The sequence below is a fragment of the Myripristis murdjan genome, chromosome 17 (genome assembly GCF_902150065.1).
Source record: "Myripristis murdjan chromosome 17, fMyrMur1.1, whole genome shotgun sequence".
NCBI lineage: Eukaryota > Metazoa > Chordata > Actinopteri > Holocentriformes > Holocentridae > Myripristis > Myripristis murdjan.
Window position 1 is genome coordinate 19,589,110 of NC_043996.1, and position 17,541 is coordinate 19,606,650.

Sequence of the window (17,541 nt, forward strand, 5' to 3'; positions counted from 1 at the left end):
AGATTAACTATGCAGGGCTGGCACACAATTGACTCCTAACGATGAGAGGCGGAGCTCTTAGCAACCTCCACATCGTCAATCATCCATAAAGCCTACATGGGGAGCAAAGGTTTTACTGTTGCAGTTCTGGTTAGTGTGTAGCTATCATTTGCAGCATAATGGGGCTGCTGAAGTGCCTGTTTGGCGTTGTGCTCGTTGCTCTTTCGGCTCATGATGTTGCTGCCCAGCATCAGTGGCTGATGCCTCAACAGAGACCACAGTCGCCTCTACCTCCACAGCGGCCACAGCAACAGCCAAAGGTGCCTCTGCCTCAAACTCCCTTTGAGAAATGCCAGGTGGAGGAGGGTGAGAAGATCCATTGTGGAGCCCCTGATATCACAGCCGAACAGTGTGAAACCATCAACTGCTGCTTCGATGGGCAACGGTGCCACTACGGGAAAGCAGGTACCTGTACTCGACTTGGTTTGCTCTAGTGGTTTTCACACAAATCTGCTTATTTTCCGATTGTGTGGCGCGAAAAAGCTCAACTCACCGTAATGTCTTTGTACCCAGTGACTGTGCAGTGTACCAGAGATGGTCAGTTTGTGGTGGTGGTGGCTAGAGACGCCACTCTGCCCCACATAGATGTGGATTCAATCAGCCTGCTAGAAACAAATGATGCCTCCTGCAGCCCAGTTGGCACAACCTCCGCCTTCGCCATCTTCCAGTTCCCCGTCACTGCATGTGGTACTACAATGACGGTGGGTGTTGTGTCTCTGTCTAGCTGACATGTGCGTAACGTACTTTATTGTAAATTAAGCGTCTTCTCCTGCAGGAAGAAAATGGTTTTGTGGTGTATGAGAACCACATGTCTTCTTCATATGAAGTTGGAATTGGGCCCAGAGGATCAATCACTAGGGATAGCCATTTTGAGTGAGTCACTTTATAAACTTGAATTTCATACTTTTGGATAACTTTTTTTTTTTTTGTAACTGGTCTTGTGGCCCACTGAGGCTTTGAACATAAATTTGCACCTCCTTTCCTACAGGCTGCTGTTCCAGTGTCGGTACACTGGCACATCTGTGGAGGCTCTTGTGATTGAGGTAAATGATGTTCCTCCACCTGTGCCTGTGGCTGCTCCAGGACCCCTTAGAGTAGAGCTCAGATTAGCCAATGGACAGTGCCATGCCAAGGGATGTGTGGAGGGTGAGCATCACTTGAGCCTGCGAATGATGCAAACTCAGGTAGCGATCAATCATGCACTAAAACTGACTGTCTCAATTGCAGAGGAAGCTGCATATAGCTCCTACTACACTGCAGCAGACTACCCAGTCGCTAAGGTGCTGAGGGAACCCGTATATGTTGAGGTGCGCATCCTGGAGAGGACAGACTCAAACATTATTCTGACTCTGGAGCACTGCTGGGCCACCTCCAGTCCCAGTCCTGACAGCATGCCACAGTGGGACATTCTGGTTGATGGGTAGGTCTATATATACTGAATTTTAAAGTGCCCTATGGGTTTTATTGCATTGCACAGTGTCTTCCTCAGGGAGATCTACTTGGTTGAAATGTTACTATGCCTACAAAGGAGCTCTTAATGTGCAGCTACTTTTTTCTGTTTCTAAACTTAACCTTGTTACCCAGACACTTGATTTATGTGGCATGTTGAATGTGCATACAACCTTATACGTCTTTCTGTGGATAGAAACAACCAACAAGTTCATAATGTCTATACTGGCCATTTTCTAACATTAAAAACAATGCATAGACAAAATGACCCTTTGTCTTCAGGTGTCCCTACCAGGATGACCGTTATCTGACCAGAGTGATCCCAGTGGATGGCTCCTCTGGGCTTCCGTACCCAATGCACTATAAGCGTTTTGTTGTGAAGATGTTCACTTTTGTGCATCAAGAAACGTTCGCTCCACAAAAGGACACGGTACGGTGTGGAAATAAAAATTCAGTCTAATCTGACTCTGGCTGAAATGTTACAAACTTGACCTTTGCCCCTTTTTTTTTTAGGTGTTCATCCACTGTGCTACAGCAGTTTGTCATCCAAGCAGCACAGATTCATGTGAACGGCAATGCCACAGGAAACGTGAGTACATTTAACAAATGTAAATGTCTAAAATGGCAGATGCATTTGTATGCTTAACTGTAACTCTCTTACAGGGAGAGCTGCAGTGCAGAAAGCTTCCTCTGGCCATAGGGTGCTAGTGTCAAGCGGCGAGGTGATCCTGGCTGCCCAAAGGCCTTTCCCTGCCAACAACAGAGGTGACATGATCTCTGCTACAAAGAGGAAATCCAAGAGATGACGACAATCCACTGGCAGCTTTATCTGACTTTTAAATAAATTCTTGATAAAACATGACTTGGGTCTTCATGTTGCGAATGAGGTCACTCTCTATAAATTTGCTGAGGTAGAGTGGCAGAGGGGAATGCGTTGTCCCAAGCTAATAATGCAACCCCATATCCCTGAGCAGTGCTGAGAAATCAGAGGTTAAATTACAAGTAGGGTAGCTCTCACTATCATTATATATTAATGTAAGAGGCCATGTATCTAGCACATAAAGATTAGCTGCATCGTAAGTCAGCATGAGCTGTGGAAAATTATGCTGAAGTGGCAAATGTTGGCGCTTCATGTTTTAGAGGTTATTAGACTAAGGTGGTTGTGTAGTTTGCTTTTTTGTTTTTTTTTTTAAAACGTGTGTGTTCATTTAAGCTTTTCAGTTTAACACAAACTGGAGAATTTTATTTGTACATATGCGAAGCAAAAACTCCCACAACTTTTTTTTTTCCCCCCATGCAGTTTGTTTTAACAATAGAAAAGTGCCAGTCTTAAATGACCCTCCTGGCTGCACATCATTCCTTTAAACACCAAAGACTGATCGCGGTAACAAGCCACAGGCACATTGAGATGAGCATCACGACTCCTTCAGACTCGCTGCTCTCTCCTTCCCATTCTCCCTCTCTTTATTTCTCGACGCAGTCCCTCTAGGTTTCTGTGTACGCTACGGCTCACAACATCTCTTCCTCTGCCGCTGTGTGCGCCCCCCCCCCACTCTAACTCCTCCACCCCCCTCCTCTCATTGAGATGGGCATCACGATTCCTCCAGACTTGCTCTTTCTGCTCACATGAACAGGTGAGGTGCAGAGGGAGAGCAGAGCAGCCGTATAGGTTCAGCCTGACAGACAGGCAAAGTGTAGGCCATGCTGTCACAGCACTCCCCCCCGTCCCTCCTCCCCCCAGTTTACCCTGCAACCTGCTGGAAACCATTTAACTGAGACGTGTCCATATATCATATTTAGACAGCCCTCATCTATAGCCACACACTAAAACCCCACAGGACACAGTGTACGGGTGTGAGCGGACGTTTAATAGCAGCACATTCTGTGTGGACAAACATGTCAAGGCGGTATTTGTGGAAACAGGTTTTGTAAACAGGTTGCTGTCGCACGCGCAATTACAGAAATCAATTTATGGTGGCTGCACACCGGACGTGCAGTTTCATGAGGCAGGTTGCCACGTTTCACTGTTTATGAGAAGGAGACCATGTGCACACAAAGCATGACGAAAGCTGAAAAAGCAAAATCTGAAAATGAGGCTCTCCAATTCAGTCTTTTGTTTTATATTTTCCTGGTTCCAGTACATCTTTGAACGGAAGATGAAGGAAGAATTATTAGGGCCGTGTTGGGATTTCTCAGTTAGATAACGCATCTGTCAGCAATAAAGTAATGTATGGAAGAAAGTGATGGGGACTGTTAGTCTTGCTGGTATGTAATGTTAACAGAAGATGCCTCAAATATGCTGGTATACTTCTACTAGGCCAAGCTTGTTAGTCACATAGCTGTAGGTCATTAAAGTAATGAGTTTGGATCATTTCAGATATGCATTGTCCACACAGATGATTATGGATTTTCTGTCTTCTCTGCATAAACGAAAATTGGTTAACAAACCCCAAGCTTGACAACCAACCACGTTTGCTGACACGAAACAATGAGGCAATCACGTCTAGTTTCTATGTGCACTACAGTTCCACATCAAGAGCTGGAGACGTGGCCATTTTCAGCCACAGCTACACCAAAGTTCAACTCTCTAACATGCTGATTTCTCAGTATGTGAAGTTATAATCTGCTTGTCTAGGCTAACCAACGCACATGTGCCCAGTCATGCGAACACATACAAACTCGCCGTCAACAACAGACAGACACACGCCAGGAGCGTAAACGGGGCCTGTTCAAGTTCCTTTCTTGGGCCTGCGAGAAAGCAAGCAATCAGTGGCCATCTGGAGCACGGCCCCCTGGGATAGCAGCAGGTGGGATCCTGTGGGTTAAATGAGCTGTGATCACTAACCAGTTTACCTCCCACAATACTACCTTCTGTATCTCTGTTAGTCAGTTTACCTCCCACAACATCAAAATCTTACACACCAACTCAACTCCTACCTCCCACTGGGTGCTCTGCCTCCCATACGTTATCCCACTTGGTCCTACATTTCATACCTCTTTTTACTACCAGCCACACCACTGAAACTTACATTCCACTTTAAAATACGACCTGCTGCGCAGCTTCACACACTCAAAATAGATACCTGCCATTACCATCACCTTGTTAACACAGATAGTGCCACATCTCCGTCAACGTTACACTGCAATATACCACCCACTTCACTATCTGGTACACCACTCACTTTGCCACCTGACAAACTCAGACTATGCTAGCTGAGCATAACAGATAAGATTAAGAGTTCTTTATTATTCAGCATTTCCCAAGGAGGCACTGGAGGATAATTTATTCATTGGGAGGAGGCAGCAAGGACAAATATTTGACACTCTGATGATGAATGCTCGAACATCTAAAACTCTCATCCTTACTACCCCTTTTTATGTGAATAGATATTCATGGCATGATTTTCATCTCGTTTTTTTTTTTTTTTTTTGCAAGGTGTTTGAGTAGAGGAGGGGCATTGCTTCGAAGAGAAACATGAGTGTTGTAGATCCTGCATATTGGAGCATAGTGTTATTGGTGGTATCATTACTTAAGAGCGTGCAGAGCGTGCGCTGATGAGACTGTGAGAATGAGGGGAGGACTCCAGCACGCTGGCTAATCTGAGCTCTGTAGCCTACAGGGACAAAATTGGAAATTGAATTAGAAGAGGAAGTGACAAATTTGACTCATCCTCCTGTCTACAGATTTGCATTAATATAGGTGGTGGAGGCCGCTTTCAGAATAGTTACTGTGAGTCAGATCCCTCCCTGTCACGCACACACACACACATGCACCTGCCGGAATAAACCTGCAAAACCCAGGTGCCAGCCTGTGCATGCACACTTAACATATGGACACAAAAATACACACACACAAACACACACACACACACACTCCTGTCATATTAGTGGAAAGCAACACAAGGGGGGATTGATGGATGGATGGGGTGGGGGGCAGGGGTGATGTCAGACAGACTGAGGAATCAAGCTGAGAGAGTGACATGTTGTCAGGAACAGACTCCAGGGGGGTTGAGCTGGTTGTTTGCCATACACCACGACACATATTCACAGGGATTATATTCCTCCTCACAGATTTTCTCCAACAGGTTTAAAATAAACTCTACTTTGAGCCAGCGGAATAAAAGGGACATTCAGAGTGCCATTTCAATTCATAAACATAAACCATGCACACAACTTTTTTTTTTTTTTTTTTTTTTAATCCGATGACATTTTATTTTACTCCAAATAATTCAAGAGTTCCATTTCAAAAAGATAAACATCGATTTTTGAGTAAAACGAATCCACTTTGGGTTGTTAGCTCACGCTCACCGCTCAGTATTTACATCGTGCAGATGACTACATCCTCTAAAGTGAGACTATTTTAGGAGCCAGGATCCCTAGAGAGCAAGAAGCAGCGTATATCACATTCTTTGCATGGTATGAAACTCCTCAATATGTGCAGCGGCTATGCTTTCTATACCAAGTGTTGAAGGAGCGGTGATAGATTTTTCTGTCCACATTCTCTGCAGTGGCTCATTCTGTGGTGTGCAGGTAATAGCCCTATTTGGAAGTGACAGGAGCTGAAATGGAGCCAAGCCTGGCTCCATGTGGGAGAAGGTACAGAATGCTGACTATGAGGAACTAGACCCTCCTGAAGAGACAGCGCTTTTCTGTGTGTGTGTTAGAGAGCAGACATAGATAGATAGATAGATAGATAGATAGATAGATAGATAGATAGATAGATGGAAACTACATACTCTACGTAACTATTTTAGGAGTGAGGATCCTAAGATGGTAGACAGAGTATATCTCATTCTTATAGATATATAGATACAGATCAGGAAACTGCACACAACACATTTATGTTCAGCAAATCCAGCCTGTCTGTGGCAGTTCATACCAAAGGGGCCGTCCCCAGGGTTTAATTTAGGGCAGCATTGTGTCTTATGCAATGGAGATGGGACAATCCCCTTTCTTCAACCCCACTTTGTGATTTAAGCTGACAGGTCGGATGTATTTTTACCTAACAGTGCTGCTCAGTGTAACCTTAACCCTTAAAATAGTAAGTACAGTAGCCAAATACAAATGTACCAGTAAAACCACCCACAGACACAGAGAGAGAGAGAGAGTGGGAGATGAGCGAGGGAGGGAGCTAGGGGTTTTCTCTGTGGTATGTCTTCATACTCAGCGCAACAATTGCCCAGAGACATACAACACACATACAGAGAGAAAGAACAGTGCAACGTGGACATGTGTAATGTTTCAGTGGTTCTGCAGTGCCTTGCAGGGAGTGGGGGGGGGGGGCTCTTCAGGTTGATCATGACTGTGATCCTCACAGCAGCCAAATCCTGGGCCTCCTGCTGTTAGCAGGATACCTGCATGTTGTCTCTAACATCTGCTCTGATAGTCTCACCACACATTCATTTAAGTAGCAACACATATACGTAGGTACACACACCCACACACACATGCAAGACCTACGGAACGAGCATGCCCACGCTTATGAAAAAAACACATGCACACGCACAAGCCTCCTATGACACATGCAGACCTCCCACACCTTTCAAAAAAGCTTTCGAAAACATATCAGATGGAATGCTGCAACACTTACTTCACCATAACACTGTCTGTCTGTCTGTCTTTTTTTTTTTTTTTGTTCAGTCTCTGACTTGGCCTCTCTTCCCCCTTTCCTGCTCCATGCCTCCATCCCAGAAGTCACCAGGGAGGCAGACAGCTGCTGCAAGCTGTCCCAGCATGCATTGCACCTGACAGCAGGTGTAGAATCTGGTGACCCATGCACCCGTCCCAAGTCGCTTGCCGACTGTCGCTCGCCGCTCGCGGAACCTCTCCTGCACCCGCACGTCCTCACGCACATCCCAGAAAATAACAGCCGCTGCCAACAAAAAGGCTTAAGCTCACCGGGGTGAAGGCACCAAGATGGAAAAGCATGAACTTGCTTTGCTCATGAAAGCCTTTGCTGTTATAAATAGCTTGTTTATTGTTGTTATCACCATTCCCTTTGGGTAAAGAATTCAAAGAGTCTGGTAGGGACTGTGAAATGCTTAATATTCTCCAAGATGTCCATTTGAAGCAGCAGCTGAAATTACAGTGTCAACACTTATTCCCAATGCACTTAGGAAAGCGAATGAATAAAATTTACATATTAGTAATTGTTTTGTTTAACTATCACAATGGAGCTGCTATTGCACAGGAGGAAAGAAAACCATTACCATTTACAACATAATGTAAATTATTAAATCGTTACCTCTTTTAAATTATAAGTGTAGCCGATGATAATCACCTTATTATATCTTAATAAAATGTCACAGCAATACTCAGTGATTGCAAAACTCTGGCACCAGTAGCAGCCATAAATAAAAGGTTATATTTGTTTCATTGTTTTGGCAAACACTACAGTCTGTCAGCTGCTGAGCCTATAAAGAGGCTATTGCGAGAAATATATAAATAATAGAGGAAAACAGCATTTGGGGTACAATGGCTGTGAATGAAGAGATGACATTCCTGCGCTGCGTCTTCTTGGCGACGTTATCAGACAGATCTCTATTATTCTCTATCTGGTCCATGTCATCTCCTCTGTCCTGCTGCCACGGTGCCTGCGCTGCCAAAAGCCGAGCAGACGCCGTGATTATAAAACCTCTACATTGTACTGCTGCCACAAGCCAGCTGCAATCTGAAGGAAAAGAAAACAATAAAATTCTGGGGGTCGTTTGTCAATCTTAGAGTGTAATTTCATGCTACAAATACATCTGCGAGGAACTACACTCCCCATCACTTGTCTGGTTAATATCTATGAGGCATGCATCAATCAGATTTCCAAGTGGATAAATGGACGCCTGGAGGTGAGGTATTTGAGGAATAGCACTGTTGCCTGTTACTTAGAAAGTAGCAAAACACCAGGCACACAAGGCACAATCATATGCATGTGGACACACGGACACACACACATGCCATCTATTTTTGGATGATGGAGTGAGATGCAGGGACTGAATGATAAAGCAATTGATCTGAGCGCCGTTTGACTGCGGTCAGAGGAAGAGAGGGCAGGCGGCATGTTCCTCAGAGACTCAGGCTGCCATTTTACATTACTATTGATCTTTACACTGAGACACACTGCACATTGATCTTCGCAGCAGTAAGAGCACAAAACAGCTCTGTGTCTCTTGAGCCCAACACGCACAGCTGCACAAAGACAGGCTGACCGATGCAGAGTGGCAGGCAGATCTCACACCCTCATGCACGCCTGCGCACATGCACGGCAAACACACACACACACACACGCACGCACACATGCACGCACAAACTCATCTCTTCCCAGCATGTGCTGCTACCACTTAACACCCACTGGCACAGACAATAAAAAAGCCTCATGAGTCCCCTCATTCCCCACAGAGAAGAGCAGAGACAGAGCAGATTTTGCTGCAGTCTGATACAGGTGTGCAGCTGCTTGCATCCACACATACACACATGCACAGCCTTGCACGTGTGTGTGTGCACACTGCACCAGCACACAGACACACAAATCAGCGTGGAGGGACAGTTTTATCCACTGGTCTACCAGCCTATCTGTCTGTCTGTCTGTCTGAATATAGATATCCCTGTGTCAAGTGCTCCAGGGTATCTCTGTCAATCCGGCTGTGACATGAGTGGGGAAAACTGGTGCATGAGGCAATTAATATTCAAAAAGACTCCACTTTTAGTTCATAAGTAAAAGGGGTAGAGCTGGCAAAGGAGGGGGGCTGACAGAGGAATAAATGAGGGGCAAGAGTAGGGCAAGATCTGCAGGAGAAACAGGGAAGATAAGGAAGATACAGGACGTGAGGGAAATATAATCAAAATATATTTAAAATGCATCTGTCTTGTTAATGTGGGATATTAACATCTTTGATGACGGCCCATCTGGGCACACATAGAGGTGAGGTGATACCACTAAACATGCAGCTTTCCAGAGTGGAACAAATCAGTCTGATCCAAGTAGGCAAGCCGGTAGAATTAAAACTGATGGGAAGTGATGATGAAAGCTAGGTTATATGGAAGCGAGGAGAAGCTAAGCCATGAGCCCTGTGTGATGCAACACCTGTGGATCGGCGTGCATGAATGGACAGCTGGGATGAATATTTCATACAACCACAGGCTTCATTCGCCTCTGGATCTCCCCTTGGCGTAGCACAGCCACAGCTGGGAGTGCCCTTTCAGGCCAGGAGACCCTAAGATTTCACAGGACAGCGACACACAGGCACACATGCGCATGCGGCGGGGTGAGTGGGTGCATGCGGGCGCACGCGGACATGCACACGTGCACATAGAGTCCCGTCTGTGGGAATGGGCATTTTTTTTTCTGAATCAATGGAAAGTCACCTCCGTCCTGATGCAAGACAGAGGTGAGCTGCGCCTTTAGCTTACGCTCTGACGAAGCAAGCAATTATGAAATGTGTACGTGGCCGTCCGGGACTAACAAAAAGGTCTCTGGGCTCATCAGAAACTCACCAAAGTTTGCTGATACTGGAGCGTCCGGTTCTCGGCCTTGTCCTTCACCATTGCCGCAATATCCTCATTAAAATAGCCAAGCCGGGACGTGCGGGAGTGTTACTAGCCTGTTAATTAATCTGCGGAGGAGGGATCGGCGGTGCTGGCTGCCATTGCCTGTGCAATCGGTGTAACAGGTTTCTTCTCATAAGCCCCCCTGCAGTGGAAGAAGCAGCACCCGCGGTCTGTGCCAGATGAGTAGCTGCCTGTCGCCTCTCCGAGCGCTGGTGCGGTTTTACTGCAAAACACCGCCTCCCTCCTCCACTCTCACTGTGGTACAGTCTCCAGAGTTAGTGGAGTTGATGATGTTCGGCATTTTTGTGTAGCCTATAGCTTGCTGCGGGGGTGTGTGCAGGTGCGAGTGTTACAAACGATTGTAAAATGAGATAGTATAATTAGGTGCGTGCTTGCCCTTTTTTCCCCCTTGAGGAACATCAGCTGTCCTCTGCCACCATTCCGAGTCCCATGGGTTTGGTAAAGTATGAATAACACCAATTGTGTCAAGAGTGAGGGCAATTCCCTGATGGGCCCGGTGCCAAAATCTATTCAGGTGTACCACAAAAGCCTTAAGAAAGAACATAAAGCCCTCATTCCTACACCATTCATCTGCTTTGGGTACTCAGTAGTGGGTTTTCAGTGACCTTGTATATTTGATCAATTATGGTATCAATTATGGTATCAGTATTGGCCAAATGTCCATTCATCCATCCATTTTCCATCCTTCTGTTCAAAGCCATGAAGGGTTGGAGCCTATTGCAACATGAATTGGAGGAAAGGCAATATGCACTAAACAAAATATCGCAATATTGATATCAGTATTGTGACAATATTGCTTGATATTTACACACAAGATTTTTTGTGTAAATAATTATTAGTAATGTGGATATGATGACCAAGCAGGTAGCAGCAAATAACAGAACAAATACAACAGTTCAGAAAATGCATTCCTTTAATGCAACCTCTAAAAGCAAGAAAATGCAACACTTGTGGCATATCAAGATAAGATCAATAGAGTCAAAACCCCTGATAATATCTCGTCTCATATTGGAATATGGATATCATATGAATGTATTGCCCAGCCCTAGTCGCCTGTCAATCACCGAGGCATAATTTTCACATAGGATATTCAATACACTGAGTGTAGGCTGCATAATATTAGGGGCACATGCCTGCTATGGAGTCTCTTGCACAATCCACACCTCAACTGTCTCTGAGCCTTATAATCTTCTGACATGGCTGCTTCTCTTTATCTACATCCGCTTCTTTGTGATTGGTACACATTTAATATGGGAAATCAACAAGGGATAATGGCTTTTGCCTGTATTCACCTCATCAGTGCACTTCATGGGAAAAAAAAGTAAATTGCCCCAATATTTTGTTCGATTTAGTGTATGGTTTATAGACTTGTTGTCATATTTGCATAATATCCTACTCCATTTTACACAGGATCATTAGCTGTTGTTTTTGTGCGCTTCACTTAGTGGATGTGAAGTCTCTGCATTTTCCGAACAAGAATGCCAATTATTCCCTGAAGAACATTCCTTGCTTTGAATGTGAACAACCAATAAGCAATTAATGCCTCAAAGGGAAAAAAATATGGGGTGTCAAAGAGTCGTGGTTAGGCCTATTTGATGAACGTATGATATGAATTTGAAAAAGTCTAAAGACTCACTAAGCCATTCTTCATTTTTCCACCACTCAAGGACAAACTGGCATCTGACATTCATTCAACAGTGAACTGTTTTGTTTTAAGCACACAGATAAGCAATATGTGTATGTGTCTATATGCCTTGTGTCATATTCTCCTATGTATTTTGCATGCACCTGAGAGCTTCCCAGAACAACCACAGTCATGCACACTGGAAGTTCAGTTGCCAGTTAAGTGCCTTGCTCAAAGGCGCCTTAGTGGCCATTGTTTAGGAGTTACTCATTCGTTTCCCCACTCACACAGGCAGTGCAGGCATACCAGACATAAATCAGCTCCTCTCATAGACTGTAATACCACTTTGTGTGTATGCGTGTGTGGTGTGTGTGTGTGTGCTTGCAGAAGCACTTCTCATGAAAGTGCTATTAGCACTTCAAGAGCATCTCCTTACCTCAGATGACACATGGTATTATAATAGTGTGAACTCAGGTCACATGTCATCTCTATGGTTTCACCCAAGGCTCTGTGGAGGTGCAACTGACACTGCAAGCAAAATGAACGGCACTGAGAAACATGGTGCCAAATGAAGCTGAAGGCTAAAGGTTAAAGACCACAGTCCCAGGATTCAGCATTGCTTCATCAGTGGACAGACAACATCCTGTGTGCCTCTCATGCTCGCCAACATGGCCTCAGTTGAATCAAGAATGCAGGAGGTGAGAGATTGAAGTCAACCTTGAGTGTTTTCAAAAATTCCTCAAGCCAAAGAAAACACACAACCCATAATGAGTATTGTTTCTAAACATGGACTCCAAAGCGGTGGCTCAGTAATGAATTCTATCTTTACTAATATGGCATCACATTAAACACTTTAATTGGTCAGGACTGCAGGCCTTTGGGTATCGCAGGCTCTGATGCTTACAGGTTGAAGGGCTTAATTCCTCTGAGACACAAAGCCTCTGACTATAGCTGACAGATAAAACAATCCTGCATAAGACTGTTGGCAAGGCAACCAGTTCAAAGCAGACCACAGGCGCTGGAACGGACCAGGACACCTTGGGGGCCACTGAGTTTGTACAACGATGTGGGGGTGCGGGTGGTGTAACACACACACAGACACTCTTTCAATCACAGCTTGAATATCAATCGCATACTTATTCATGCACTCCAGGTTCTGCGTGCCTCAGGCCTACAACTTGTCCTCACATCACATCCCCCTCTCCTAACTGAGGGTAAACGGTGTCATGGCTTCGTTTCATCGCTACGCTGGATGGACCTGGCTGACACAGACAGGCAGCTGTATTGTGGCCCCTGCAGCACGAGAACTGGGTGCTCTGCAGCCCCGAGCACCAGCACACTGACCCACATCTCTCCATCTCAGCAAGCTTCTTCCAAAATACATGCACACTCTGGAGGCTGCTTCGCTACCAGCATGCAAGAGGAAAAATTGCACGTCACCAGTCATGTGTGAGAGTGAAAGAGAGGGGGAGTGAAGAGCAGAGATTAATTTTTATACCTTCTTGAAGGTCCTCATATGATTCACAATGGGATGAGCGCAGGGTGTCACTTGGGTTTTCTAAATCCCGTCAGAAAAAGGCTTAAAGCATTTTAGAGTTGTTTTTAGGATTAGACTTAGCTTCAGTAAAGGTGGAGGTTGTAGTTCTGCAGGTTTTGTTTAGTGTTCAGGGTTATGACTGTAAGTTAATAACGTCCTCATGAAGTATACCAACATGAGGACGTGTGTGCGCTGTGCGTGCGCGCGTCAATGTTGTTATACACAGAAAGTTCTCATGTATATTTAATGCATTCCAAAAAGGTCACGAAAATCATCAACTCTGATTTCTTATACAGCCAATTTCTTCCCCTGAAATCAGTTATGCTAAATCGCAACGCTCCGGGAGCGCAGCAGTCGTCGAATTCATTTACTAGGCATACGAAGTGGAAATGCAATTTGTTGGAAAATTGGAAAGATTACTCTTCACAAGGACCTCGAGTCCTTCCAATGTCCTGACGGGCAACATCGATTAGGATGTAGCCTACAACCACCTGTACCCCTTTCTGTTTTGTTTCGCAAGTTTCTCAATTATCACACTGGTCCTACGGTCAGGAATCGCTTAAGCTTTCGTGAAATACCCACACAGTGACATTAGATTGCCAACGAATAAATGATAATCCAGTAAGACCTTCAATAACCATTTGTCCTTGAGCAAGACAGAGACAAAGTTGAACCGCAAGCAAACACAAATAGGATTTGACACTTGGGAGATGGAGAGGAGAGTGTGATCCATCTTGTCAAGGCGCACAATACTTACGGTTCTCCCTCGGGCTGCTTTGCTCCTCTTTTTTCTTCTCTCCTCCTCGGGTTAAGGATCCAAAATCGTCAGCTGCGTTCCTCCATCACGCCTTGGCGGATTAATGACTGGAAAAGGGATACACAGCCACAGGTTGCAGCAGACCCTCGATCGGCGACCCGACCGCGCAGCTGATCACTCCTGGGGATCACACACGCTTCGCTCCACTGGTGGGAATTCTCACTATCCCAATTAATGGCCTGTTGCTGGTGCGCAATCCACGCAACACCGCGCCAAAGTTGTCAACACAGCGCGCAGTTGCCGGCTTTTCCCTGCAGAGCAGAGCAGAGCAGACAGCAGCTGGCTGGCTTTTGGTGACCAGGAGCGACAACGCAGAGCCGCCGGAGAGTGTGGCTGCATGGGATTTTGGACATAGAAACTCTATAATAAGATGCTACAGTCCCCTGTCGGCTCGAGTTGTGGTGGGCGGGAGACAGCAGGGTACCGGGTGTCGTGTCCGTGATGCAATGCGGGTACTGTCAGTGCCATGGCCCCCAGTTTTCTCCTTGTGTGCAGAAATCCAGGCGCTAAGGTCATTATCTGCGGAGCCGCGGCGCACATTCGTCTTAATTAACGGCTTTGGAGATTGTCTGCAGAGATATTAGGATGCGTGGAGAGAAACAAAGAAAATGTGCTTGGTGTCCATAGTCTCTCTCTCTCTCTCTCTCTCTCTCTCTCTCTCTCTCTCTCTCTCTCTCTCTCTCTCTCTCTCTCTCTCTCTCTCTCTCTCTCTCTCTCTCACTCACCCCCCCTTACGTGACAGCTACGACACACACACAAGCACTCACACATATCACACATAGAGTAATAGTTCATTTTAGGTGTTATAACTCTTGGTCATAGGTTGGGGGCCTCAATCAGTCTCCGAGGTGTATGTTTTATGGCTGTGGGACGGGTCTGAGCACATGTGACTGAAATGAGAATAGATGTTGCATTCCCTATGATCCCTCTTGTCCATGGCTTTGACAGATATCGCATTTTTCACCCCGCAATTGAATTTGAGCGTCACCGCGCCTCGCAGCTGCGGCCCCCGGGCATTATAGGCTGCAGCCCGATGGATGATTGTTGCCTATGTATCCGGGGTGAAGAGCATTTTTCACTTCTGCTCCTGAAAGATAAATACAGCCAGCAAAGACAACAAAACGATGCGTATGTTTAACGAGTATAGCCGTGATTTCACCTTGTCCTTGGTGCAAAGACTCACAAACTGACCTGTAATAATAGTCACTATTAAAGTTATACAACCAAAAACTATCAGAGCTCATCTTATTGGATGGATGGTGCCTTTGGCCCCAGTGAACATAAATGTGAGAACAGCCAAAATTTGGATTGTGCCTAAATGGTCAAGATCATATATCCATTAACCCTAATAACCTTAGGCCATTTTTTTTCACTGTGATGCACAAACCTCCGTATGTTCTTAGTTTTACTTTCAACTTCCGCTGAACACCTGAACAGACATCGCACTACTTAATAAGTTTGTAATTACAAGATTGAACCCCTAAATTCTACTTAAAATTGAGAAAAAACAAGACTTTACATCTCGCAAATTTTCCTAATTTTCTTAATCCATGCACAGAAGTCCTAATTTTTTTTATGGTCCAATTAAATTAAAGGATCATGTTTCCTGGTGATTTGGCATGTTAACTTGCACAAGACATATTCTAGGAACCTTTTTATGAGCAACAAATGCTCAACTTAATTTGAATTTAGAGTCAGTTTTGCCCCCATTGCCTTAATTTTCTTCAAACATTTATAAACTATGTTTTGCAAGCTATAGTGCACTATCACAGAAGAGTAATCACATACAGACACATCCACTCACACACACACACACACACACACACAAACACACACACACACTCACTCTCACACACACACACACACACACACACACACACACACACACACACACACACACATTCACTCACAAATAGACAATTCAAATACATTTTGTGAATTACCTTGTATGAACTAAGCTGATACCTCTACTGGTTAAAAAGTTTGTCAAAAGTAAATAGCCTCCAGCAGTATGTAATGACTTGACTCAGTGTCAGCTGTGTAAATTGACTCTTTCACAATAATAAATCATTAACTGGTTGCTCAGCATGCTGTCCCCTGAACCCTCCATAAGCCAACAAATAGCCCCGCTTATATCAATGAAATGCCATTTTCAGTCAATAACATTTTGTTATGTGGCGCAGCGGGGAAGTTGGAGTGCATCCTGCTCTCAGGGTAGATAACACTCGCACTTCCCACTACTGAATGAGAAGGTGGGAAATCAAGTGGTGAGAAGACAAAAAGGACACGAAGCTCCTCTTGATGAGAGAAAAACACCACAGTGGACATAGGCAATTCTCCATCTGTTGCACTTCTCAATGGAACAAATGTATACTCAACGGGAGCAGCCAAGCAGGGCATGGCTTTAAGCAGTGAGTAGTATAGGCCTTAACTATTCAAATCTGACTTGTGGTGATTTCATGGAGACATAAACAAATTGTGGCAGTGAAAATTTGTGTGTGCGCGGATGTGTGTGTGTGTGTGTGTGTTTGTTTCAGGACTCCTGCTGCTCTGCATGGTAGCCTCTGAGTTGTGGGATGCTGAGACCAGACCCGTAGACTTTGTGTGTGACAGAGAGTCGAGGAGGGCGATGAATGTTGCGGCAGAGATGGAGACTGCACTGGTGAGGCCCGCCGACACGGCTGCTGACAGATAAACTTTCTGTGTACTTGTCTGCCTCCTGTTCACTCTGCCAATCTGCCAGGGTGATGTAACCATCCCTCCTGCCTGTCTGCCCGCCTGTATTCACCTGTCTGTGTGTATGTGTGAGTCTCTTTGCACTCCTGTTATTTGCCCTCCTATATCACCTATCTCTTCCCTGCAGAATGACTGTGATGGTTTCACGACCCTCCCCTCACCAGTTCAGCTACCCTGCACCAAGGTTCACAAAGCATCATGGGAAAACAAATCAGTATGTCATCACATGTATGAGCCCAAACTCATCATCTACCACACTGGAATTCAGACAGTTTTGTTAACTCTGGTGCTTTATCTTAATTGCTCCCTACACATTTCTCTGTTTTTCATGGCTTTTTTTCTCTCTGTGCATGACACCGCAGCATCAGGAGAAGAGGGGGGACATAGTTGCATCGTTGCAGGTTCTTCTTGAAGATGTTAAGGCTGCGAGGGCCCTGAGCCAGCCGGGATGTGCCTCTTCCCTTCTGCAGAGACTGGAGCACAGCGTCAACAACTACCTGCACATACTCACACACCTGGAAATGGATGTAAGGGCCTGTCGTGTCTCCCTGGTATCACTCTGTCTGCGTGGTTTTCTCACACTCCCAGCACACGCATCACTACAAAAAAAGCCAAACAAGTTCATCAGTGTGATAATGAAAGTTGACGTGGAAATTAAGACTTGTTGATGACCTGAGATAGGACTGAATGACATACTTAAAAGGATCACATTGGCATTAATTTTACAATTTACAATTTGGGACCCCCTCGAAAATGAGATGATTCATCTCAAGGGGCTAT

The 17,541-nt window shown here is 45.2% G+C and overlaps 1 protein-coding gene across 1 annotated transcript; it reads left to right on the forward strand.

The window, feature by feature from the left end:
• Positions 1-90: 90 nt before the first annotated feature.
• Positions 91-2,350, forward strand: LOC115375200 (zona pellucida sperm-binding protein 4-like). Its single transcript, XM_030074582.1, has 8 exons — positions 91-444; positions 553-740; positions 815-912; positions 1,028-1,185; positions 1,267-1,459; positions 1,771-1,918; positions 2,002-2,077; positions 2,152-2,350. The coding sequence occupies exons 1-8, from the start codon at positions 159-161 to the stop codon at positions 2,292-2,294; spliced, it is 1,290 nt and encodes a 429-aa protein (XP_029930442.1). The 5' UTR covers positions 91-158; the 3' UTR covers positions 2,295-2,350.
• Positions 2,351-17,541: the final 15,191 nt, after the last annotated feature.

Coding starts and splice junctions, on each gene's coding strand:
- LOC115375200 (XM_030074582.1), top strand. CDS start 159: ATGGGGCTGCTGAAGTGCCTGTTTGGCGTTGTGCTCGTTGCTCTTTCG. Junction 445..552: donor GTGCCACTACGGGAAAGCAG/GTACCTGTACTC, acceptor CTTTGTACCCAG/TGACTGTGCAGTGTACCAGA. Junction 1,460..1,770: donor TGGGACATTCTGGTTGATGG/GTAGGTCTATAT, acceptor CTTTGTCTTCAG/GTGTCCCTACCAGGATGACC.